Source organism: Dromiciops gliroides, chromosome 1 (genome assembly GCF_019393635.1).
Source record: "Dromiciops gliroides isolate mDroGli1 chromosome 1, mDroGli1.pri, whole genome shotgun sequence".
NCBI classification, from domain to species: Eukaryota; Metazoa; Chordata; class Mammalia; order Microbiotheria; family Microbiotheriidae; genus Dromiciops; species Dromiciops gliroides.
This window is the reverse complement of record NC_057861.1, coordinates 723,490,232-723,517,448: the sequence shown is the minus strand read 5'-3', so window position 1 is coordinate 723,517,448 and position 27,217 is coordinate 723,490,232. Positions and strand designations below refer to the sequence as shown.

Here is a 27,217-nt window from a genome sequence, read left to right as displayed (position 1 = left end):
GAAAAGCAATTCAAGTAGAATAGGTAACAGTTTAATAAACTCCCAAGCACATCAATTACCAAGGTAAGAATTATCTCTTTATTTGACAAAATCTATTTGGAAACTGAAAAACAGTTTGGTCTAAAGTAGGTTCAGACCAACATCTTACACCAAAAGCTATAATAAACTTCAAATATATAATAATTAATTATTATTAATCATACTAATTAAAATAAAAATGGAAGAATGTACCTGAGCAAATATTACTGGAGATGAGGGAGGTGGAAAGTAATTAAATGAAGGATAGGGGGAGTATAAAATAAAAGGTCAACAAATTTAATTACATATATTTGAAAAGTATTTGCATGAAGAAAATCATTGCAAATAAAATTTAGAAGAGAATTAAGATTGTTACATTTTCAGAGTGAGCATTTATACCTCAGAAAATTAGGCAAAAGTTAAAATAAGGGCTTGATTCACTGTTTGGTTAATTAGGTAGATTTAAGATAGTGATGGAGAAAATCTTAATAATCATAAATTTAATACAATTTGGGGTTGTTTTTTTGTTTGTTTGTTTTGTCTAGTGTCTGATTTGAACTCAGGTACTCCTGAATCCAGGGCAGGTGCTTTATCCACTGAGCCACCTAGCTGCCCCAATACAATTTGTTTTGCCCTGAAAACCTCTTTAGCATATCACTAGTTGGTCTAAAGGCATGCATAAATTGAGAAAGATTTTAGGACTGGTGCAAATTTTCTTGACAGACTTAAGTGGTTTGAACAATCCCTTCAAAGTGGTTGACCTAGCTAATTAGAAAGTAATGGATATCTTTAGTGGGATCCTGAGCAAGGGAAATTTCTTCCTTGGGGTGAGGCACTGAGAAAAGATTTTTAGGGTTTTTCTTGCTAGTACCTGAAATTCATGAGTCAAAGTCTCCAATAAGGGAGAGGAGGTTAAAGGATCAAAGATTTAGAACCTGAAGAGAATTTAGAGTCTATTTAGCAAGGATGAGGAAACTGAGGCGTCAAGACCTTTAAAGGGGCAGCTCAGTGTCACACAGATGATAAATGTCATTGGTGAGATTTGAATTTAGGGGTTCTTTCTCTGAATCTAGGGCTCTTTTTTTTTTTTGGTGAGGCAATTGGGGTTAAGTGACTTGCCCAGGGTCACACAGCTAGTAAGTGTTAAGTGTCTGAGGTCAGATTTGAACTAAGGTCCTCCTGACTCCAGGACAGGTGCTCTATCCATTGGGCCACCTAGCTGTCCCCCCCCCCTTTTTTTTGTAGGCCTCTTCTTATTGTGCCATGGGGTTTCCTGCTATGGCAATGCATCATCACTTCTCCTCCCTTTATGCTCTTTCTTAGTAATTTTAATTGTTCCTTTGGTTTCAACTACTTCAAAAATATATAGAAAACCAAAGGTCTGCTGAAGTCTGTTGCATGTACTCCAAATGGTCTCCCTAAATTTGTACTGGTTTTTCCACTATGTAGATATAGATGATTCTCAGAACCACATATCCATCCCAACTCCCTCTGTAACTCCAGTCTTGAATTAGCAACTTCCTATTAGATACTTCCAAGTTAATTTCCCATAGACATCTCAAAGGAAACACATCCAAAACAGAACTCAGGTAAATAAGTGAGAGAGAATAGCAGAAGCCATCTAGTTAGACCTACTGAGAGTGACCATAGGTGAAGAGACATTTTCTTTGGGTCCTTCAATAATGGGAATCATTTTTCTTCCTTAAAACAAAACAAAACAAAAACAAACAAAACAAAACAAAACAAAACAAAACAAACAAAAACTATTTTACAGTATTGTGAATGATGTATTTGCAAATGCTGAGTCCTGAATATATAGATTTTCAGGTTTCAGGGCAGTTGGGTCATACAAGCCAAAACAAGTGGAAACCTCCAAACTTCTCCTCTGACCCCCCCCACCCCCACCCCCCAGTATAGACAATCCTTGGCACTCTCTTCAATACATCTATAGGTTCTCCTGTGTTCCTAGAATGTAATTGTGTTTGATCCCATCTTATTTTATCAATTTAAGTCTTCCTTTCACAGTTATATCAGGGATAGATTTGATCTTGATAACTATTCATGATTAGCATTGTCCTCTGATAACAGCCAGGGAAAGAAATCAGAAGTGGCTACAAAATGAGGGAGGAAATAAGTCTGCTACAATGTTCAGCTTCATTTGAAGATCTTAAAATAACTTAACAATATTAAATATAAAGTATCAAAAGATATGTACTTCTTTCACCCTACTAGCTTTAGAAAATCTTTTAATTGGACCCTGACAGTCTTATTAGAGGGGAAGTGATTGGATGAGGAAAGCTTAAGAATCTAGCTCAGAAAATGTCCCTCAGAGATGCCCCTGTGGTTTATCTTCCCAAATTTATTCTATCATTCTATTACTCTAATTCTCTTAACATCTTCTAAGAAAAAAAATCATTTGGGAATTTTCCTTCATAACAATGCACATTGATCAAAACAGCTCATATTTACTTTTGGTTTTGTAGCTTACAAAATAATTTTCTCAACATAGCCCCGTGAGGGCAGTGGAAAACATGCCATTATCCTCATTTTCTAGATGGGAAAACTGAGGCTCACAAAAGTTAAGTGACTAGTCATACAACCTGTAGATATCAGAGCCCCCTGGTCATCTGACTAATCCAGGGACCTTTCCACTATGCTTAGGATGCCTAGATATGAAAATGGATGTAAATAGTCATACTCTAGTTATTTAGGGAAGTTTTTAATTAAATTGTGACTTTTAATTAAATAAATACGCTTGGTCCCAAATCATTATTCAAAACCTAACTACAAACTGATGTTTAGGATTAATTTTTGCATATATAAATATGATTAACTTCTTTTCAAACTCAAAATCAAAAAGAAAAAAGGTCTTAAGAAATAAAGCAAATATGAGTAGCTACATTATAGGAGTACCATACAAAGGGTTGATTTTTAAAACTATTTTCCCCTTCCTATGAAAAAAGGTTAAACTGTTTAACTCAAGCTGAGAGGGTACCTGTGAGAATTGCAGCTGTTTTCGATTATAGGGAAGGTGGTGGTAAGGAAAGGAAAAGCTAAAACCAAGAAATGATGCTGAAAATATGAACAAACAAAAACAAATATAAAATGAACACTAAAAATAAGACAGAGTGACTTCAATTACTGTTTCTGATGCACATGTTTATCATTATCACTATTATTATCATTGTTGCTTAGTTGTGCCTGACTCTTTGTGATCCCATGGACCAAACTGTCCATGGGGTTTTCTTGGCAAAGATATTGGAGGGCTTTGCCATTTCCTTCTCCAATAAATTAAGGCAAACAAAGGTTAAGTGACTTGTCCAGGGTCACACAGCTAGTAGGTGTCTGAGGCCACATTTGAACTCAGGTTTTCCTGACTCCAGGCTCAGCACTCCATTTACTGGGACATCTACTTGCCCATTATTACTATAGTTGACATTTATTATTTTTTCTTTCTATTTTTTTTTGTGGGGCAATGAGGGTTAAGTGACTTGCCCAGGGTCACAGAGCTAGTAATATAGTTAAGATTTATATTATGATTTAAAGTTTGTGAAGTATTTTATTTATATTATCATTTAACCCTGATGGTTACAATCCTATGACTTTTAATATTTCCATTGTATAGTTTAGGAAACTGAGGCTTAGGGAGCTTAAGAGACTCATATTGCTAGTGAGGGCCTTAAGAGAGACTCAAACTCAAGTCTTCTTCCCTGCAAGATCAGAAATGTACATTTTACCTCATGGTGCCTAAATGTAGATAAATCAGAGTGAAGTGATTTGGTTAAATGAATTAGTCTGGATCATATCATGATGGATTTAAAATGAGTCTTTTATCTTCCTTCTCCCCCCACCCATACACTATAATTGATCATTAATTTATTCACAAAATGAGCAATAGGGCAATTTAGATCCATAGTCTATGCCTTTCTGTCACAGTGCCCCATACAAATCTAACTTCAAAGTACAGTTCAGTTTACAAGTTTGTTACCTGGGGGTTAGGAAAACCTAAGTCCCAGTTCTTCCTCTGACACATACTGGCTTTGTGATTCTGAGCAAGTCATTTAACTTCTCTGTGACCCAAGTAACCCTCTAAGATTATATGGTGAAACATTAAAAATGCTGTGTGAAAGGTCAGAGAGAAGTCCAGCTCTCCCACAACTTCAGGGAATATCTGAAACTGACTGAAGAAAGACCAATTATAAGAAAATGAAAAGAGATGGAAGTGGGCTCCTTTGTGCAGTTTAAAACTGCACAAAAGGATAGCAAAAGGAAGGCAGAGACTGGTTGGTTGTTTGTTCATCCATTCAGTAGTGTCTGACTCATTGTGACACCATGGGTCATGCATGTCAGGTCTTTCTGTCCTCTGCTATGTCCCTAAGTCTGTCTCATATTGCTTGCTTCCATGACACTATCCATCTCATCTTCTGCCGTCCCCTTCTCCTTTTGCTTTCAATCTTTCCCAGCATCAGGAACTTTTTTCCAATGAGTCCCATCTTCTCATTATGTGGCCAAAGTATTTAAGCTTCAGCTACAGAATTTGACTTTCCAACAAAGAGTTAGAATTAGTTTCTTTAAGTATTAATGGATTTGATCTCCTTGCTATCCAAGGGACTCCCAAAAGTCTCCAGAAACACAATTTGAAAAAACTAGAGCGGTTGGCCATTTCCTCCTCCAGTAGATCACCTCCTTTTGGCACTTTCCACTATGACCTGTCTGCTTTGGCATAGCTCATAGCTCCATTGAGCTCCTCAAGCCCTTCTGCTACAGTAAGGCAGTGACTTAGGAGGGGGGAGGCCAGTAGAGGAATAAAAGTAAGGAAGCTAGTTCAATTGCTGTTCATCATGGAAGGGAGGAGGGGAGCAAGGCAAAGGATCACATCAGAGAAGCAAACTTGTGCTCTAGCAACCTAGAAAAAAGCTAGGAGAGATAAGGAGAGGTGGGGAGAGAGCACTAACTTGAGTAGGGGCTTCATGAGCCATTACCATCTCCAATAATTGGACACTTGAAGCCAGATTCTATTCCCCTGACCTATATGAGCAAAAGCATGGAGACATCTCAGTCTCCAGATCACTGGGCAGGGAACTGCAGCAAGATGAAGAGCCAACTCATTAGTGCTCAACTGACATGGTCTTGCACATCACACTGGGAACTGATGGGGACACAGCAGAGCTGACAGAACAAACTCCCTAGTGAGGATTTTGCGAAGAGGAGAAAAAATACAGCTGTGGTTATAATCCACAGGGTCCACAAAGCAGAATGAGACAGAATTTGCTTTTGAGGCAGAGGATGTCATCTGATAGCAGCAGCTCCATCCAGACTGTAGTGGCCACCAGACCACAGGGATCAAAACCAAACAATGCCAAGTCAACCTGTTTAGTGGTCCAAAGAGGGAATGGACTAAACACAAAATCCCAAACCAAGAAATGAAAGAGAAAATATGAGTAAGCAAAAATTATGAGTAACCTGAACATTACAAAGAAGCCAGAGTGAAAACGGAACAAGGAAGAAAAGTCATAAGAATTCAAAGAGAATCTCAGAGGAGGAAAATGGTTTGGACATGAAGACTACAAGAGAGGCTGAAAGAAATAAATCAAGAGACAGATGAAAGGAGAGTTTGGGAGAAAACAAAATCGAAAGGAAACATACATAGTTTAGAATTGATAGTAGAAAACCTTACCAAAACATTGTTTTAGTTGGCTCTTTAAAAATTAAAATGGAAGGGGGAAGGCTAGGTGGCATAGTGGATAAAGCACCAGCCTTGGATTCAGGAGGACCTGAGTTCAGATCTGGCCTCAAGACACTTTCTAGCTATGTGCCCCGCAAACAAACAAAGAAACAAATTAAAATGGAATAAAAAGAATTCAGTGACTCTGAGGCAACCACGAATTATTAGAACAAAGTCAAAAGATTGAAAAAATGATGAAGAAAATGTGAGGCATCTATCTACTATCAAAACAGAAGACCAGGAAGACAGATCAAGGAGGAATAATTTGAGAATGATCGGATTCCCTGAAAACAATGACCAAACAAATAAACCTGTATACCATATTTCAAGAAATCATAAAAGAAAACTTCCCAGACCTATTGGAAACATAGAGGAACTACAGGGCAAAACAGTCAGCAAAATTATAATATTTGTTAACCTTAGTATGTCCCTTTCATATCTAGACAAGCTTCACAAAAACTACAATAAGTAAGAATTTAAGACCTTGAACAGAATTTTAGAAGAGTTAGATATGATGGATCTTTTACAATTAGTGGATAGGAATATAATGGAGTATATATAATTCTCATTAGTTCCTGGCACATATACAGAAATTGTCCATGTGTTTGTGCATAAAAACCTCATAAACAAATGCAGAGAAGTAGAACTATGAAAAATATCTTTTCTTACCCATGATACAATGCAAATTGTAATTGATGAATAAGAGATTCAAACCTAAATTACATCTAAATGAAATAATCCTAAGGAACTGGTGGGTCAAAAAATAATCTATAGAAACAACTAGGAACGACATTCAAGAAAATAACTACACTGAGACATCACAGAAAACTTTTATGAAACAATACAAGCAATCCTAATGCGAAGTGCACATCTCTAAACTACTCTCATGTTTCTTTTCCTACCTTTCTAGCCATTCCTGAGTTTCCTTTCCTGGATCTTCATTTAGGTGAGACCAGTTAACCATAGGTGTTCCCCAAGGCCCTTTTCTGTGCCCTCTTCTTCCTCTATACTGTTTTGCTTGTTTTTACATTTTTTTTTCTATTTGCAAAAATAAGAAAGATGACATTCTACAAAGCTTCTCCTGTGAGACAAAGGTGATTCTTCTAGCTACATCTGGGAAATTGAAGTCATAGAAGAAAAATGTCTAGATGAATATCTCAAATTTCAGTGCAAAATATTAAATATTAGCAAAGAAAATTTGCTAATGTATTGGCTATATTATAATCCACACTGGGTTCTTACCAGAAATTCAGAGTAGAGTCTATATTAGAATGATTATGATTATAACAGTTCATATTAATAAGAAAAATAACAAAAATATTACTAATTTGAAAATATTTTCATAATTATATTTCGATAAACTTGATTTCTTTTGTAATCCTATGCATTTAACTTGGTGCATCTAAAAACAATTTTCTGAGAAGAGATGTATATGTTTTACCAGACTGTCAAAGGGGTCTATCACAGCAAAAAATCCATCATTCCAAAAAAAAAAAAGAGTCAGTAAATCAATAAGTGTTTATTAAGTGCTTACTAAGGTCAAGGTACTGTGCTCAGCACTGGGGATAGAAAGAAAAGTTAAACAAAACCAGCCCCACCATCAAGGAGATCAGTGTGCAATAGAGGAATCAACATGAAAACAACTATGCATAAACAAGCAATATACAGGACAAATTGGAAACAACCATAAGGGGAAGGAACTTGATTCAAGAGGGATGAGGGAAGGCTTCCTGTAAGAAGGTGGAATTTTAGCTGGGACTTTAATGGAGGGAAGAGATGAGAAGGGAGACCATTTCAAGCATGGAGGACATCAGTCAAAGGCTGAGAGTTGGGAGATAGATTGTCTTGTTCAAGGAACAACAAGGAGGCAAATGTCACTGGATCACCAAATACAGGAGGGTGTGGTATAAGTACACTAGAAAGTTTGGTGGAGAAACAGGTTTTAAATGTTTTCAATGTCTGCTCTAAATGGATACCCAACCTAGCTCTAAAAGTTTATATCCTTAACAAATTAAAGAATAAAGAAAGGCAAAACCTTTCATTACAATGTATTGAGAAATAATTTTTTTTCTGAAAATTAGGGAGAGGAAGAGGAGATACAATGGATAGAAATTTGATTATATTAAATTGAAAAGTTTTCATATGCAAAAAGTAATACAGTTAGAATGGAAATAAGGGAAAATGTTCATGGCAAATTTAGCTGATAAAGACTTGCTACATAGGTAAATGATTCAAATTTATAAGAACAAGATCCATTTTCCAACAGATAAATGGTTCAAAGTCTATGAACAGGTGATACCCAAGAAAACTAACCCATTAACAATCATATAAAATGCAACAAATAATTAATAACAGAAATATACATTAAAACCCACCCCCATTAGATTGGCCAAGATGTCAGAAAAAGGGAAATAACTCTTACTTAAGGGACTTTGGGAGGACAGAAACACTAACACAAAAGTTGTGAAGCTGTGAATTTCATGCAACCACTCAGGAAATCAATGTGGAACTATAACCCCATGAAATTCAGTAGAATGTGCAAACCTATTGACTCAAACATAATAGGCATAAGTCTTAAAGCCTTAAAGACAGAAGGAGCCCCAGTGTACATTTATATTATATAATAATATAATTATATAAGTAAGCACTTATATGACTCAGGAACTAGCCTACTCTCTGAGAATTCAAATACAAGCAAGTAAAACAGCCCCTCCCCTCAAGGAGATTACAGTCAAAAGGGGAGGGGTGGGGAAGAGACAACATAAAAAGCAGGATGATCATATGACCCAAAAAACTATAAAGTAGAGATAGAAAGTTGGAACTGGTTTGGAAATAGATAGGATTTGAATTTGTGGTTTGCTTCTGGGAAAGACAGGACATAAATTCATAGATCAGAGCCTAGAGTCATAGGGTCAGAATCTGAGGTTTGATGGGAAGGGTAATGAGGAGAATGATTCAAATCTAAGTGACATGTTTTGGAATCAGCAGAGTAAATGCTCATGCTTGATTATTAATTACCAGTATATATTTAAAAAAAAAAAGGAAGGAAGGAAGGAAGGAAGGTGGTTATTTGTATTAACAAAGTTAATTCCTCGCTGGGAGCTCCCTGAGAGATGAAATCACAGGTCTGGAAAAACAAAAACAAAAACTGTGTACTTGTATAGTAAGACTTTTTATTGGGTTATTTTCTCTTTTTAATCCTATAACCAGGGAAATACACTTTATATAGCTTTAGCACTCATCTTTGTCCCTCTATTTTTTCCAATCATATCTTCATTTCCCTCCAGAGAGTCTATCTGCTTTCAGTTTGTTAAATCTTTTGACAATGTTACTTGGATGTTGTATTTAAATTTGTGACAGGTTTTCTTTAGGCTCACTTTTATATACACACACACACACATCAACACACCCCCCATTTCCACATTGGAAGTACCTCAGGCCTTTTAAAATCACAAATTGAGACCTCTACCCCGTAAGGGGAAAAAAAAAGCAACACATATAACTTTAAATTTATGCTATCTCTCTGGTCCTATTAAAGAGGTTATCGTTTATTATTACTATTAAGATTATAGTCAAAACAAAAAAAAACCCAGGAAAAAAACTACTGATAACTGATATATGTATTAGGAGAGGCAGAGTTCTCAGCATTAAGAAGGTGATAATCCCATTGCTCTCTGTTCTGGTGGGACCATTCATATCTGGAGCATTCTGCTCAGTTCTGGTACCAAATTTAGGAAGGACATTGATAAGATAAAGAGAATGGAGAGGAAGGTGATTAAGACAGCAAAGGCCTTGAGACAACAAAGTCCATCTTCTTCTTCTACTACTACTACTACTACTGTGAAACACTTATTGACTATACTACCACCACCACTACCACCATGACTACTATGACAACTACTACTATAGCTAGCTAGCATTTATAGAATTCCAGGTACTGTGCTAAGTACTTTTCAAATATTGTTTTCTCATTTGATCCTCACAATAATCATGGGGGAGGTGCTATTTCTATTCTCATTTTGTACTTGAGGAAACTGATGTAAACAGAGGTTGTGATTTTCCTAGGGTCATCTACCTAGTAAGTTTTAGAGGCTACATTTGAACTCATGTCTTCTTGATCCTAGGCCCAATGCTTTATCTACTGCATCACTTAGTTGCCTCTGTAAGAACAGGTTGATGCAATTGGGGATATTTAGCTTAGAGGAGAGAAGATTCGGTAGGGACATGGTGGCAATATCCAAATATTCCAAGGGTTGTCACGTGGAAGAGTGATTTGACTGCCTGGATTTGGAGAACATCACTAAGATGACAGAATTTAGAGTTAGAAAATTTCAGTTTCTAATTCCATCTCTGTTACTATTGTTTGTAGCTCTTGGGCCGGTCTCTTAAACTTTCTTGGCCTCTGTTTTCTCATCTAAAAAATTTGACAATTGCGAATTTGATGGTGTCCAAGATCACTTCTAACTCTAGGTCTAATTTTGAGAGAGGTAACTTTAGGTTTGACTGATGGAAAGATTGCCTACCAATGATAGCTAACTAAATGAGAACCGGGCAACTTCAGGAAGTACTGGGTTACCTTTCTCTTGAGGTTTCTAAACTCTCTATCTATGATACAATAATCTCTTTCTTACTCTGAGATTCTGTGAATAATTGCATTATCTGGCCTTTTAAGTAGTCATGAGTTTAGAGATGAAAAGAATAAAAATTACACATTAGGTTTTCTATAAGTCAAAGATAGTTTTCTAGGAGGCTTGAATTTGGTTATGTCCTCACTCTCTGTCTGTCTCTCTCATCCTTTCCCATTTAATTTTGGTCTCATGGCCTTTTCTTTGGCCCACTGAAACAGTCTGACATCCCAGGATCTAAAAGTATTCACCTCTGGTTTTCTTTTCTTTTTTTTTTTTCTTTTTTTGGTGAGGCAACTGGGGTTAAATGACTTGCCCAGGGTCACACAGATAGTAAGTGCCAAGTATCTGAGGCTGGATTTGAACTCAGGTCCTCCTGACTCCAGGGCTGGTGCTCTATCCACTGTGCCATCTAGCTGTCCCTTCACCTCTGGTTATCAACAGGCTACTACCAACCCTTCCATGAATAGAACTGTGAATCTAGTATAATTGTGATCTTAGTGACCATTTCCTTCTATTATTTGATTGTCTTTTCCTTTATGTTCTTACTTATACTATTTGTTGAGCATATATTAAACACTGATGTTTTATTATCTGTTCATTCTTTCATTATCTATCTTGTTTTTAAGCATAATGCAGTGTTCTCTGTTTCTTTCAAAGGTGTGTAATTTGAGAATTCCCTTGCCTGTAATCATGATAGTTACCCCCTTTTCTTTTTCTTGATTCTCTATTACTCATAAGTGCTCTACTAGTTACAATGCAAGTCACAAATCTATACAAGCCTTAGTTCCTGCTCTCAAGGAGTACTTTTGTAAAAACCGAACTTTTCAAATTTGGGTCTCAAAGAAATTACAATTTTAAATTAAAATCTACATGTGGAAAATAATACATCATTTAATTTCAATATTTTGATCTGATCAATGGTTGGAGCAAAATCAGAATTCAAATTTTTAAAAATCTCAGGAAAGTTCATTATAGAGAGATACATATGTACCCCACATAATCTGAATCGCATGAGTAAATTTCCATAACTTACCCCACCTACTTTCTCAAAATGAGATCCATCTTTTTTAAAATCTGTGATGGCTCCATTAAAATACCAAGTAAACACAATATCTAAAAGGGGATCATGCTGAACTTGACAAGGCAGGATTACACTTTCTCCAACGGAAACATCCATGTTAGATGGGGCCAGTGTTATTCTTGTGGGCTCTAGGAGAAAAACAAAACAAAACAAAAAACATAGATGCTGAAACATTCATAAAGTCACAGTTGTCAGACTATCACTGTATTGTTAAAAATTTGATTAGATCTTTTTTTTTGCAGGGCAATGAGGTTTAAGTGACTTGCCCAGGGTCACACAGCTAGTAAGTGTCAAGTGTCTAAGGCAAGATTTGAACTCAGGTCCTCCTGAATCCAGGGCCAGTGTTTTATCCACTGTACCACCTAGTTGCCTCCAGACTACCACTTTGTACAGATAGTCAGATGATCTAATATCTAGTAACTTTATCCTCACTGGGTTTCACCCAAATAACCTCTTTGATTTATCTGAATTACAGATAAAAGTAAAGATTGAGACTTTAGAGTGTGAGATAGTTATGCTGGCACTGGTAAATCAGTGAGAATTCGAGGACTAAAGGAAAGTTAGCAATGACAGGTTCAAAAATTACATAGTCAGAATTGACTAGGTTATTGTCATTGGCTCATAGTCTGTACTACAGGATAGGCAAGGATAACCCTATGTTTTCAGTAGTTTTGACAGGTGGTGGGAATAAAGAGGGAATATATTCTGTGCATTGTTAAATGAATCCATAGATACCAGGTTACTAAGAATTTAAAATACTTCATTCAAAAAAAAGAATAAGGTCAATAGGTTAATAAGAACAAAATGATTTTTACAGATGGAAGTCCAAGTGTGATATTTTCTAACTGAGAAAACCAAGGCCTGGTAAGATGAAATATTTTGCTCTTTACAAGTAACAGACCAGATTTTTTTTTAAAATCACAGTTTCTCTACTTCTAAATCCTCCAATCTTCACACTGTATGCTGGATTTTAAGTGTAATAATTTACAGCAAATTCACAGGATAACACTCCACAAAAATATTTCTTCCCTTTCCCTTTTTTGCTCTGTCCTCTTCCCTTAAAAATATTGCTTAATTAAGAACATCCTTATAACTACAGGAAATTCTCAATGATATCAGGATGGGTTTGCCAGATATCTTACATAGCACAGAGAATGTAAAGGAAAATAATGCAATTGGTATAACATCAAAATGATAGGACAGAAATATATACATGGAAAAATGTTAAGTAGCAATATTGCTTTAAGGACAACTTTAAGGAAATAATTTATTTTGTCTATTAAAATATTCCAAATTAATAATAAAGGGCATTTGTAGAAAGATGTTATCTGCAACCAGAGAAAGAACTGATAAATAGAAGTATATATAGATTAAATTTATATATGTAGGTGTGTACATGTCATGGGGTGCAGAGCACCCCAGAATTTCTCTGGGGCACATCAAGGAATCTTCTCCTTGAGAAACTAAACCAGAGGACAGATAATGCCTAGAGAGATAAGCTGAACCAAATCGGACTGAGCTAGTTTGGGATTCCTACCCTTCATTCTGGTCTCCCTTACCCTGGAGAGATAAATTTGGGTGTGGCTGCAGCCTTTGTGTTCTGAAGAGGGATCCGTAGCCACCCCTCACCCAATTCCTCTAGTCACTACCAGTGGGGGATGGTCCTCCCCTCCTCACCCAATTCCCCCAGCTACCACCAGTGGGGGATGGTCCTCTCTCACTAAAGGAACTTTTCACGGGCAGATGGTCCACCCCCATCAGTCCTCTATAAAAGTACCTTCCAGTCTCCTGTTCGAGGAGATTTGGCACCTCTGAGCCATGTGCTTTATGCCAAATCTCCCCATGAAAAGTCCAAGGATTTCTTTCATGGTTTCCCTCCCCCCACCCTTCCCTTCCCTTGCTCCTAAATAAACTATCACCTAATTCTAACTACTTTTTGTGTGCAAGAGGGTGTAATTCTTTAAAGAGGAATTCCTAAGAACCCCAACTCCTACCCCAACCCCGTACCCCATTTTCCCACCATATCATATACATATACATTTGTGTCTAATGGTAGTTATCTCAAGGACAAAAGTGAGGGAGTGAAGGAGGGAAGAAAAAAAAGCTTATGTGATCATTTTGTTGTATATTTGAAAGGAATAGCAAGTTGGTCATAGTAGATTGGTGGTTTCATGTACAATCATCTTTTGTATTGTACTGTGTTATATGGAAATGCCCATTTTATTTCATAAATTAAAAATAAAACAAAATAAGAAAAAGTGTCAAGTTAAATAGCACATAATTAAAGCACATTTAATAATGTGCTCATTGTTTCACATTATGTTGCAGTGGAAAACAGTAAAGATCTGACTCCTCCTTCCATTAAAATTGAATTATGATTATATTTGTAAAGTACCTGTTAGAGGCAAAGGACTACTTAAGGAAAGAAAAACAGCCCTTTCCCTATGGGTGCTTATGTGTTACTGGGGGGGAGAAGGTGTACAATGTTTAAGGATGAAGAGATATAATGCATTTTGAGGACAGATGGTCCCTTTACAACACATTTGGTATGACTGAAATAAACATTCATTAGCTTTAATATTTTTTTCTATGCAGATTAGGACTTATTTGCCATCTTTTAAGAACAACATCATACCTGTAACTATTAACTTTGTAGAGCTGCTTGCTTTCCCAAACTGGTTCTCAGCCAGACAAGTGTAAGTCCCAACATCCAATTTAGTTACATTGGCTATTTGGAGTCCTCCATCCTTTAAAATAGTTATCCTGGGGGAGGGGGAGGGGGAAATATAAGTGAGATAATAAAAGAGGGAGTATGTGAGTCTATAACAGTTCAAATATATTTTTTTGAGAACATAAAATTTTATTATAGCACTCATCCATGACAAACATCTTCAAGCAATGGGATCTTAATATTATACGGTCTTCACATGATAATATTGGAAAAAATACTGCATTTTTAAAAATAATTAGGGAACTTTCAAAATAAGGTAGGGAAAGAGCTATTCTACTATTCAAACTTTTGAACTAAAAGTCATTACACCACTAATGTATTATGGGTTCATTCCTCAAGGCCTTTCTTTTCTGAGGTGTAGCTTTAAAGAGCTTAGACAATATGATGATTAAAAAGGTTTGAGATATCAATTCTGGGTAATTATTTTATTAACAAGGATAGCAGGTTATTAATAAAAGGATGATCATTTATCCATTTTTCTCAGACCAAAGCCCTCTAATGGTGGTGGGGGTCACAGTTTATATACCCTTTGACGAGTAGGACTTCCTTAGGGAGGGCAATCAACTCAGATTGGTTAACACAATGAGAAGCATGGGCTATATTAAAATGAAGGTCTTGGGTTATATGACTCAGGTCACTCAAATCTTGGTCAAAAAGGCATCAATTTTCATATCACCTATCTTGATAATTGGGAGAATCAACCTTTCCCTGGACCTGATTGAGTATACATATTGAACAGGAATACATCCATTAACCTAAACTTAGAATTACTTTTACTATCTGATTAGATCTTGACCCAGATAAATCTCTGAGAGATTTTCCACACTTTGTTTTCTGGATGAGGAAGTAGAAAATGGGAAAAATCTTGGTCCTAATACAATAATTAGTTATTAAATATATAATTTCTCACGATAAAATCAAGGGCAGTCAAATAAATTTTTAAATGCCACCTATGTTTCAGATACTGTACACTGGAGATGCAAAAAGTGGCAAAAGAGAGTCCCTACCCTCAAGGAGCTTACAAACAAATGCATACAAAGCAAGAAATGCACAGGATATATAGGAAATTATTAACAGAGATGACACTGGATTTATGTGGTATTGGGGAAGGTAGAATTTTAGGCGGAACATAAAGGAATCCGGGGAGGTTAATAGTCCAAGCAGAGGAGGGAGAACATTTCAAGAATGGGGACAGGGGACAGCTAGGTGTCACAGTGGATAAAGCACCAGCCCTGGATTCAGGAGGACCTGAGTTCAAATCCAGCCTCAGACACTTGACACTTACTAGCTGTGTGACCCTGGGCAAGTCACTTAACCTTCATTGCCCAGCAAAAAACCAAACAGACAAAACAAAACCAAAAAACAAAACAAGAAGAGAGACAAAACAGAGAAAATGGTCAGAGCCAAGAGACAGAGTGTCTTTTTCATGGAACAGCCAGGAGGCCAGTGTCACTGAATCAAAGAGTATATGTTGGGGCGTAAGGTGTAAGAAGACTGGACAGGTAGGAGGGAGCTAGGTTATATAAAGGCTCTGAATGTCAAATAGCACCTTTGTATTTGATCCTGGAAGCAAAAAGGGAGACATAGTTAAGTAGGAAGGGTGACATCATCTGTGGAACAAGTCCTTAAAGAAAATTGCTTTAGAATGGGTTGGAGGGAGCAGAGAAAAGGCAGGCAGAACCCCCAAGAGACTATTGCAATAATGCAGGTATAAGGGGATGAGCCCCTGTACTAGAGTGGTGGCAATGTCAGAGAAAAAAAAAGTGAAACTTACAGGAATTGGCAATAGCTTTATTACGGTATAGAAAGGTATAGTTATTTTCCTTATATCCACAGTGTATTAGAGAAAGAAATCGGGCCATGATGGTTACCTGAAAGTGAGCTTAATATAGATGACCATTTCCCCCACATCTACTTCACTAAAAACCCAATAATCATAACAGGCCTAGTGATTAAAAAATCTAATGAGAAATTACAGCAGGTGACTGTATCCATGCCAGAACTATGTAAAAATTCAGCCATGGGCAATAGGAAATGGGACTACAAACAAAACCCAGTGTCAACTCAGGCTTCCCAGACTGGCAAGAGACCAGTCAGAGAATTACATCCCACAAGGTTTTGTACCTAGGGACAGGAAGAGTAGACAGTTCCCCAAATAAGTCCTACTGTGGTGGGAAATGCACAGCAAGGATTTGGAAATGTCAGTGCTTAGAGCATGATATCCCAAACCCTTGGTCATCATAGAAGGCCCTGACTGAAATGTAAAGATGTAAGGGATTTAAGGGGGAAACTGACTAGCTGTGGGACCTTGGGTTAAATCTCTTTATCAGGACTAAGGCTTCCTAGTCTTTAAAATCAAGGGGTTAGACTAGAAGGCCCCTGAGGTTACTTCCAAATGTAAATCCAAAGTATTATGATCATCCTTCATCTACTGTTAAACAAAAGATTTCTCCTTTGTAATTGAGTTTGGAATGGGAATTGGGTTCCCCCCTTATTTCCGTGCTGTCTTCCCCCCTCTTAAAAAACAAACCAAACCCCGAAATGCCCAAAATAAATGTATTCATTTTGGCCTACTTTTCTCTTTTTTTCCCCACAGTTCAACTGTTCAATTAAGTATTTAATAAACCGGTAGACCTATTTTTTTTTTTTAGTGAGGCAATTGGGGTTAAGTGACTTGCCCAGGGTCACACAGCTAGTAAGTGTTAAGTGTCTGAGGCCGGATTTGAACTCAGGTACTCCTGACTCCAGGGCTGGTGCTCTATCCACTGCGCCACCTAGGTAGACCTATTTTTAATCCCCTTATCCCCATGGTGATAGCTTAGACAAAATGGCTAGTAAGGTTCCACTGTTATGATGCACCTATTAATTAAAACACCAAGGCTGATAACAGGGATGTATCTCTGAAGGTTCCCATTCTCTTTTGCTTTGCAAATCAAAGGCTGCTCTGAGACTGGGCCTTTTTTAGATGAATTTCTCAGTCCTCTTCTTTAAATGCCCTTCTTTTATATTCAAAAGCAAAGCTTACATTTACTAGGGAGTTGATTTGGGGATTGAGTTCTACAATTTTTAACTTTCAGGATATCATATTACAACTTCTATCATTTAGGAAGCAGAGAATACATTTGCTGTATTTGACCCTAGAAATGACATTTACAAAATGTATATAATCCCTTTGTTTTTGGCCGCCTATATATAATCTTGTAGTTTGATATAAGGAATGAGATGAATTTTGGGTTCATGCTGTTGTCCTAGGAATTTTGTTGATTTGTAATCTGTATCTCATCTTCACTACTGAGAAATAGCACCAGTTTTCCTAAACCTATAGTAATGAGATCATTTTGTTGTTCAGTTTTCAGGGAGCTACAGAAGTCTTAAATGTTGTCTCCTTAATCTGTTGTAGAGATCATCACTTTTTTTTTGACTGCTTCTAAATCTTTTCCTTGTTAAATAATTTTGAGTTTTCTTGAATTCTCCTATTCTCTCTGCTGTTCTGTGCTCTGCTAAAATAATTCTACTTTTCTAAAACCTATTTTATGCATTTATCATGGATGTTATGGGGTAGGAATATTGAATTTTGACCTGGCCGGCTGACACAGATCTTCTTCTTGAGACACAACTTGAAGCAGGAGAGATAGCCCTGTTGCATGTGGTTGCTGCCTTTGTGGCATGAGGGGGACAGAGATGGCTCCAGAGATTGGAGCTGCCGCTCACTGAACTTCTCCCAACCACCCCCAGTGGGAGACTGGTCCTCCACTTTCTACAGTCAGAGGATCACCACACCAGACCACCATAGGTCCTCTATAAAAAGTATTTGCCTGTCTTGAGGAGATAGGTATCTCAGAGAATCGCGCCTCTGTGCCATGCCTTCTCTTGGTTTCCTTTCTTTAGCGCCTGAATAAAATATTTTATTCTAATTGGATTTGCGTGTAAGAGTGCGTAATTCTTTAAAGAGGAATTCCTAAGAAACCCCAACAACAAAAAAACAAAACAAAACACAGAGACCCTCTGGGTCTGAGAAGTTTAAGCATGTCTTTAGGAATATACACGGAAAAGGCCAAATGTGTCCTTAGATTCACCTTATGACATTTAAAACCCCAAAACACACCTCCAAGGAAGAAGGTACCCACCTTGGAGGTTGTCTTAGGACCCCAGGAAGTCCAAATTATGATAAGACCTCCCATTTACCTCCTCAAGTTGGAGATTAAGATAATGAGGAGATAACCCACTTTTTCTCACTTCAAATATAACCATTTTCCTCTTCCTATCTGATACATCTCCTTGGTGTCTCCCTGTGACCATCTTAGTATTTTAATAAAACTTGGGAAACTGAGTCACTGAATGTTGTAATTCTTTTGGGACACCTCACAATCAATTTGATCAGTTAAATCAATCCCTATTATCATCAACATGGATTCAAAATCCCCTCTTAACTGTAACTCTCAATTCTTTTTTTAATTTTTTAATTTTAATTTTTTAATTTGTTTGTGTGTGTGTGTGTGTCTCATTCTTATTCATTTTGTTGTGTGGTGGAAAAAAAATCTTTTTTCAGGGCTTCTTTCAATATATTTTTTCCCTGGCATTTTTTATTCTGTGTCTTTTAATCCATAAAATTTTTCAATGTGCTGGAGCTCCTCATTGTTTTGTACATGTCTTTGAGTGACCTTTGAAATATTATTTTGAGTATCTCTAGTAGTTCTGCTCATTTTTTAATTTCTATTGCTATTTTTGAGAAGAGTAAGAAGGCAGTAGGTTCCTTTATGTCTCCCCACTCTGTATTCTTCTGGGAAATCTCCATCCTAAATTTCTGAACAAATTATTTTAAGCCCCTGGATCCATTTGCTCATATATACAGCTCACCAAATCGTTTAAAAATATTAAGGTCCTTGAGGGTGCTACATTTTATTATTTATCTTACTGTACTTAGCAATCATATCATAAGTATCTGTGAAATGAATGAAGGAAACGACCATGCATTAAGCACCTTTCATGTAGCACACTGGACCATACAACTATTATTTAATTTGATTCTCACAACAACCCTGGGAAGTAAGTGCTGTTATTATGGTGGAGGAAACCAGGGGTAAGAGGTTAATTGACTTGCCCAAGGTCACAGAGCTAAGAAGTACCTGAGGCTACATTTGAACTCAAGTCTTTCTGCCTCTAGGGTCAGTCAGTGTTCTCTACACTAAGCCACCTATCTGGTTCCAGTCCTAGCATGAAGAATTTATATCAATTTCTGTGCCTCTTTTTAGGCCTCCCTCATTGTATATGCTACTTTTCAAAGTATAGTTTTGTTTTCCTTTACATTCAAACAATGAAGTATTATTTCTTATTTGTGATTAGCTAAATTCCAGATTCTTCATTCTTTGCCAGCTACTCTGCTCCAATGTGGCCTTTTCCTCAACTGAACCCTTGGTACATTTATAAACTCTTATTCGGCCACAAATTTCACCTCAGATTCTGACCAGCTATTTTAAAAAAATAATTAATTGATTTTTAAATTTTATTTAGAATTTTCCCCACCTTACATGTAAAAACAAATTGTAACATCAATTTTTATAACTTTGTGTTCTCAATTTTCTTCCTCCCTCCCTCATCCCTCCAGAACTCAAGCAATTTAACATAAGCTATACATGTGCAGTCCTGAAAAACATATCGGACAAAAAATTTGCAAAAAGGGTAAAGAATGATGAAAACGATACCTCTCCCTGACATAGAGTTCAACAGTTCAGAAAACAGTTTTCCTCACAATAAACCTAGAGCAGTCACTGCAAATTGTATCTCCATTTTATAGATAAGGAAACTGAGGCTGAGAAAGGTTCAAGTCAAGTCAGCATTTCTTAAGCCCTTACTATGTTCTTTGCACTCTGCCAAGCTCTGCATAAGTAATTTGTACAAGTTCACATGAGTAGGAAGAATGGAATGGCAACTTAATGCTGGTCTTCTGAGTACACGTCCAATGATTCATATAATCACAGATCTAGAGCAAGACGGCATATCAAAAACTACAGATATTTGAAAAGGCTTGCCCCCAAATGAGAGGCAAGCTTTGAATCAAGGTCCTTTTTGTTCTAGGGACAGGATTCTTTGGACTGTACCACATAGTTACTGTAATAGCATAGGCTTTGTAACTCAGACGAGCTGGGTCCAAATTCTACTTCTATACCTGAGTATCTTGGGTAGATGACTCAATTTTCTTGGACCTCAGTTTCCTTATCCATACCATGAAGAGTTTAGAAAACTTTATTTTTCAAGTTCTTCCAGATGTAGATGGAAAATCCTATATATTTTCATAGTTGGAAATTTCATCTTTTGCCAAATCTACTGGTGATAAGTCTTTCATCACTTAGCAAAGTTGGCTGCTGGATGAAATGTAGACAGACTATTATTTCCCCTGTTCTCAAAGACTTTAAAAGCATGGTATATCTACCAGAGATTGTATTCCCCTGGCATAATCTTTGAGAAGGTAGGACCACTTTCACCTACTGTTGGAAAATCGAAGAAGGACTTTAGAAGAGCACAATGGTCAACTAAATTTTATTTTAAGCCTATTTATTTTAAGTCACTACCTAAAAAATAAATGGGATTGCATTTATTTATTGAACACGTTTTGTACCCAACATGAAATATGTAAGACCAAGGACTGTAAATAACAGCAGTTATTTTTTTAAAAGCCAGATGTGTCTCTTTTTTGCATAATCAAACTAATCTATGGACACTGAAACTTAAGTAAATATGAAAGCACTATATATTTTATTAATTCATTCAACAAACATTAATTAAGTGCCTACCATATGCAAGGCACCAAAGCTTAGTGGAGTCATCTCCTTGTTGACTAAAGATCTACTTCTAAATTAATCTATAATTTATAAGCCCTAAATTGGGTAGCAAAAGGATTGGGAACATTGGAGATAGCCAATTTCAGTTATTTCTTTATTCTGTCCTCTGGGTGTTATCTAACTTTTTTAATATCAACATGAAAGTAATAACAATTTTAGATGGGAATTAGAAATCCTTTAGTTCATAAGATGCAGCTACTTGAACTAACAAACCTCCTTTATGATTTGGAGGTGAGGTATAGGTCTGAAGCAGAGCCTGACACTTCAGGCCCTAAACACAAATACGTTAACTTCAAATAATGTCGACTGTACGTATCATACAATGTGGGGCTAATTGGATAGTTTGTTCTTAAATTGGTTCTTCCAGGAACATGTAAGAGGCCCAGGGGGCATTTCATGGAACATAAAAACAAACAATATTCAGTAAATAGATGAAGTAATTGTTTCTCCCCAGAAAACCTTTAATAACCAGAGCTTCCCTACAGAGTTACAATGTGAAATTTTTATACCTCTTCCCTATGAATGAAAATGCATTCTAAACTCATTGTGAGTCAGTTTTTCTATATATGGGTACCAGATGAAAATACTGATAATACTGAATGCCCCAATCCTACCCGTGTAATACACACTTGATCCCCTAGAATACCCAGGAATTGGAACTTCTTTCTACAGATACATATCTGCAACTGATTTTAACTTCTAATCATAGAGAGCCACTTGCTGCTTGTTTTTCATTTGTGTCTGATACTAGAGTGGTTTGTTATTTCTTACTCCAGCTCATTTTACAGATGAGGAAATTGAGACAAACAAGGGTAAGTGACTTCCTCAGGGTTACACACAGCTAATAAGTATCTGAAGTCACATTTGAACTCAGGAAGATGAGTCTTCTTGACTCTGCTTTCATTTAGGGGTGGGGGAAGATATAAACTCCATAAATTATATCCTTTTAAACAGTTGGCATATAATATTTCTTAAGTTGCCAAATGAGGCAGATTCTCCAATTTTGCAAAAATTCTGTTTCTTCATTTTGTGTATTTCAGTGTTAGTTTTGAATTTTTACACCTAACTGGGCATCAAATTGGGCAGCTATGTGGCACAGTGGATAGAATGAAAGACCTAAAGTCATAAAAACTCACCTTTGTGAGTTCAAATACAGCTTCAGACACTTACCAGCTGTGTGACCCTGGGCATGTAACTTAATCCTGTTTGCCTCAATTTCCTCATATGTAGAATGAGCTGGAAAGGGAAATGGAAAACCACTCCAATATCTTTGCCAAGAAAACCTCAAATGGGGTCACAAAGAGTCGGACATGAGTGAAACGACTCAACAACAACAAATTGCTCTCAGATGTTAGAAAACAAAGAAAATCTCTCGTATGGCTGACTACATGAGTACCATTGATCTGTGCTCTAGGAAGGTATTTTATTTTGCTCTAAGGACATAATCTGTACCACCAAAGTCAAAAAATAGCAAGCCCTATCAACACAGCCTGGTGTTTCTGTCAATATCCTTTTTTACCTGCATATGTTGTTAATACTATGGTATATTATTCTTCTTGAGTTTTACCATGCCACAGTGCTATGTTTTTCTAAGGATGCTTACCTCTCAAGGAGAGGAGAGATCATGTGAGTCTGTAATGATAAAACAGCAGCATAAAAAGCATCAAAGTTGTTTCCGATGATACATTCTGAGTGCACATTCCAAGAGATGGATGCATACAATTAGCAGTAAAAGAAAAGTACTTACAATGAATATGTTACAGAATGAACAATGACAGATAAAAAGGCATATGTATGTTGATGAAAATGCATGAGGAAATAAATGTCAGAAAAAATTAAAGAAAAATTTCAGTTAAACTTTTTTTTTTTAATTCTCCAAGCCTGGATGACTTTAGCTATTTCTTTTCCCCCTTGAGTTCAGAGATAATGTACAGACAGCATCTAAGGAAATGATATTAGCATTTTCCTTTTTGTACCCATGACATTCTGAGCTTTGAACTTAGAAGCTCATCTGAGTTGGGCTTGTGATTTATTGGTTAGGAATCTTCAGGGAAAATAGAGACAGGGTATAGAAGATCCCCTAGTTGGTAATAATCTCACTGAGTAAATACCAGGCTCATAGCATGAGGCAGGTCTTTTTTTGCTGAGCATAGTTTATTATATAAACCTGATACATTAGATCTAGAAAAATAATATTATGCTTGGTTTACATCTTAGACATCTGTGTTCTACTTATATCATTCACCTGTGCTAGTCCAGTTGGTTCTGCTATTTCTGTCACAAAGTTTACCTTTTGTTTGAGAGGATCATAATCTCAACTGTGGTACAAAAAATGGAAAGAAGGTTGTACCTGGAGTCAGGAGAAATGCGCAAGGGTCCCAACCCCATTTACAAACCACAGGATAGGCAATTCACTTAACCATCCTTGAGCACTTTTTTTTTTTTGGTGGTGCAATGGGGGTTAAGTGACTTACCCAGGGTCACACAGCTAGCAAGTGTCAAGTGTCTGAGACCAGATTTGAACTCAGGTCCTCCTGAATCCAAGGCCAGTGCTTTATCCACTGAGCTACCTAGCTTCCCCACTTCTTATATCTTAAATGAAAATAATGTTTAATATAGCACACTTCATGGTGGTGGTGTGAAAAATTTTTAAACAGCCTTTGTAAAGAGTAATTTGTTACATAATTGCGAACCAATAGTAATTGAGGTATTCTTTTGAATGAATTATGGTCTTTAATGAAAGATATATCCATGCAGTTAATTGTTAGTTTTTACAAAATCTTCCCAAGCGAATACCTCTATTCATAAAGGGGGGAGATAAAATATCCTAACCGAATTTATTTCAATGATTTTGTTGTAATATCTTTTTGTTTCTCATGGAGATTTGTGCTGAAGAAAGGAAGCACCTGAGTTCTTTGGGGAAAGAGATATCCATGTGGAACTGCTCTAGAGAATTCTGACACTGATCCAGGTGCTAATGAATGAATCTGAAATGTGAAACATTTTGTAGTTGTAGGGCTGTTCACAGGGAAAAATCTGGGTGCATAAGATGCTTGGAATCCAATGGCTCAATTCACCAGAGAACAAAAGCCATACAGGAAGGGGGTAAATGTGGAAAAAAAAATCTACATATTGAACCTGTTTGTTCTTTCATTAAAATGGAAGAACAGGTAGATTTTTGAATATAATCTTTTCACTAAACTTATCTATATACATGCTGTTTCCTCAGGAGATTGCCAGCTCCTTGAGGGCAGGCAGATTATTTTATTGTAATCATAGAAACATAGATTTAGAGTTGGAAGAGACCCCAGAGGACATCTAGTCCAATGACCTTATTTTTTTAAGTTTTTTTTTTTTTTTGGTGGGGCAACGAGGATGAAGGGACTTGCCCAAGGTCACACAGCTAGTACGTATCATGTCTGAGGCCAGATTTGAACTCAGGCACCCCCAAATCCAGAGCCAGTGCTTTATCTACTGCACCACCTAGCTGCCCCACAATGACCTTATTTTATTAATAAGGAAACTTGGAGAAAAGAGAGATTAAATCACTTGGCAAAAGATCACATGGGAAGTTAGTGCCAGTGCCAGGATTTGAACCCAGGTTCCCGATCCTTACATTCCCAGTACCTAACACAAAGCCTGGAACAGAAGTCACTTAATAAATGCTGTTCGAAGTCAATTCAACTATGTCTTTTTAAGGGCCCACTTTTTGCCAGATGCTGGAATTACAAAGATAAACTGAATTGAATCCAATCAAAGTAAGACAAGAGGTAAGCCCTCAAGGAACTTAATTTGTTTGTTTGTTTGTTTTTTGTTTTTTTGGTGGGGCAGTGAGGGTTAAGTGACCTGCCCAGGGTCACACAGCTAATAAGTGTCAAGTGTCTAAGGCCAAATTTGAACTCAGGTCCTCCTGAATCCAAGGCCAGTTCTTTATCCACTGTGCCACCAAGCTTCCCCTTACGTTCTATTTTATTGGGATAGTTGATTAATGTAATTAACATTATAAAAACAGGACGATTAGACCTGTGATTTTTACCAATGTAGAGAACTTTATGTGAAGAAACACTTCTACTAATGCAGATTGGCACCATCTATACGACTTGAAGCCTTACAGAGTTGCTCAGAGCACTGAGGGGTTAAGAAACTTGTTTAGGGTCACGCGGCCAATCACTGTCATAGACTGGATTGAAACCTAGGTCTTCTTGAGGCTGGGTCTCTATCCACTATACCATGCCATCCCTCTACAAGAACAGATTAAAGTTTTGTAACTGTTGTGATGTGGAAACATAATTGATTAGACAAATCAATAAAGACGTGAAACATTGATGTAAGGTGACAGAAACGTTACCTTTAAGTTAAAGGTAACTGTCTTCTTTGACACTTGAATAAGAAAAGCTCTAGGTAAGGTCTATCTTTCTTGAAGTCATGCTAGACTGTCACACACTCGACTCTAATTCCAAATGATCTTAAGCCTACACAATAACAGAAGGGTCAGCAAATCACACTTGGGAACAAAGCCTGTTGTAGGTAGCAGGGTCCTTGAAAATGGAAGTTCTTTTTTTTTCCCATCAGCAAACACATATAAAGGGAAAAAAAAACAACATTCCATTGTACCATTTCACATTGTACCATTTCTCCATCTAAGGGAGAGACCAGACCACAGTATACCTAGAATGGAATTTCTTCCTGCTTAGCCACAGATTATAACTCTTTTCAGCTTAGGTAATCAATAAGCTTTTTTCCCCCTCAGACACCACAAAATAGCAGGCAATAACTTGTGATACCACAATTAAAAAGTGTTTTCCAATTTATACAAGTCTATGGGTATATAATTTGGCCTAATGTAATAAATTTTATGACCCTTTTTATATTTTTCTTAGAAAATAGAAAGCTTAATTGATGCCTTTTAGTTTTTTTTGGACTATAACCGTTTCCTGATTACCACCTTCTTGTAGCAAAGAAAACCAGTTAAGTCAAACCCAGCAACCAAGTGGATAGGATATGCAAGATTCAGCACCCTTAGCCCCCAACTTTTTCACCAAAATGAGAGAAGTGTCTTCTATCATCTGTCCTCTGGAACCAATATTCTAAGTTCTTTTTATTTGGAATATACACTGAAGAAACTTATTGCATCACTTGTATGAGGCAGGTCAAACGACTAGGAGTCAGTGATTATTTTTAAATATTTTATATGTTTGCACATATGTGAATATGTATATATGTATAACCTAGAGAATAATCACAGGGAATTTAATCAGATAAAGTATTTATATTCCTATTGAAATAATCATACATATCCTTAAACTCTTAAAGAAAGTCAGGCAGATATTAAAAAAAATAACTAATCTTACCTTTCTTTCCTATTTGATTTTTTTTTCCAGTCTGGGTTGCCTTATCTTGTCCAGGCTGGAAATCAGTACCTATTCACAGGTCCAACCCTATTCTGATTAGCAAGAGAGCTTTGACCTGCTTCATTTCTGACATTGCATGGTTTGTTCCTCACTGGGTAAGCTGGTGGCCCATGGCTCCCAGAAGTCTCATCATATTAATGTTGTCCTTAGTAGAGACACCTCATTGGTTTTGCAGCCACTGCAGTTCAGAGCTTCCATACTCCAGGAATTGACTACCACTAGCCTCATGCCAGGAGCTGGAATTATAGGCTTAAATGATGTTTGGAACCTATTATGCTTTTTTAAATTATTTACATGACCATATGTTTGTGACACTGATTTATCACCACCACTGCCGTCATCATCATTATGACACAGCTAGTGTATATATGTATACACACACACATATCATTTTAAGGTTTTCAATGAGCTTAACATTAGTTTCCCCATTTGTTCTTCACAACAATTATTACACCAATTTTACATATGAGGAAACTGAAGTAAGAGAAGTTAAATGTTGTACCCAGAATCACAGAGTTTTTGAGGAAGGATATGGAATCATAGCTTTCTATTTCATAAACAATGTAGTCACAGCAAGACTACATTCCTAACACAGAATTTTTTTTAATAGTGATTATATTTGACAAAAAAGGGAGCCATCTAAGACTTTTTTTTTGAGGAAATTGGGGTTAAGTGACTTGCCCAGGGTCACACAGCTAGTAAGTGTCAAGTGTTTGAGGCCAGATTTGAACTCAGGTCCTCCTGAATCCAGGGCCGGTGCTCTATCCACTGAGCCACCTAGCTG

The 27,217-nt window shown here is 36.8% G+C and overlaps 1 protein-coding gene across 1 annotated transcript in view; it reads right to left on the bottom strand.

Moving 5' to 3' along the window:
• Window positions 1-27,217, bottom strand: part of CNTN3 (contactin 3) — a 450,405-nt gene that overhangs the window by 53,754 nt on the left and 369,434 nt on the right. Inside the window, exons 12-13 of the mRNA XM_043979112.1 lie at window positions 14,088-14,215; window positions 11,405-11,580 (exon numbers count right to left, since the gene is read on the bottom strand). Of these exons, the coding sequence (XP_043835047.1) occupies window positions 11,405-11,580; window positions 14,088-14,215 (304 nt within the window). The remainder of the gene's footprint in view (window positions 1-11,404; window positions 11,581-14,087; window positions 14,216-27,217) is intronic.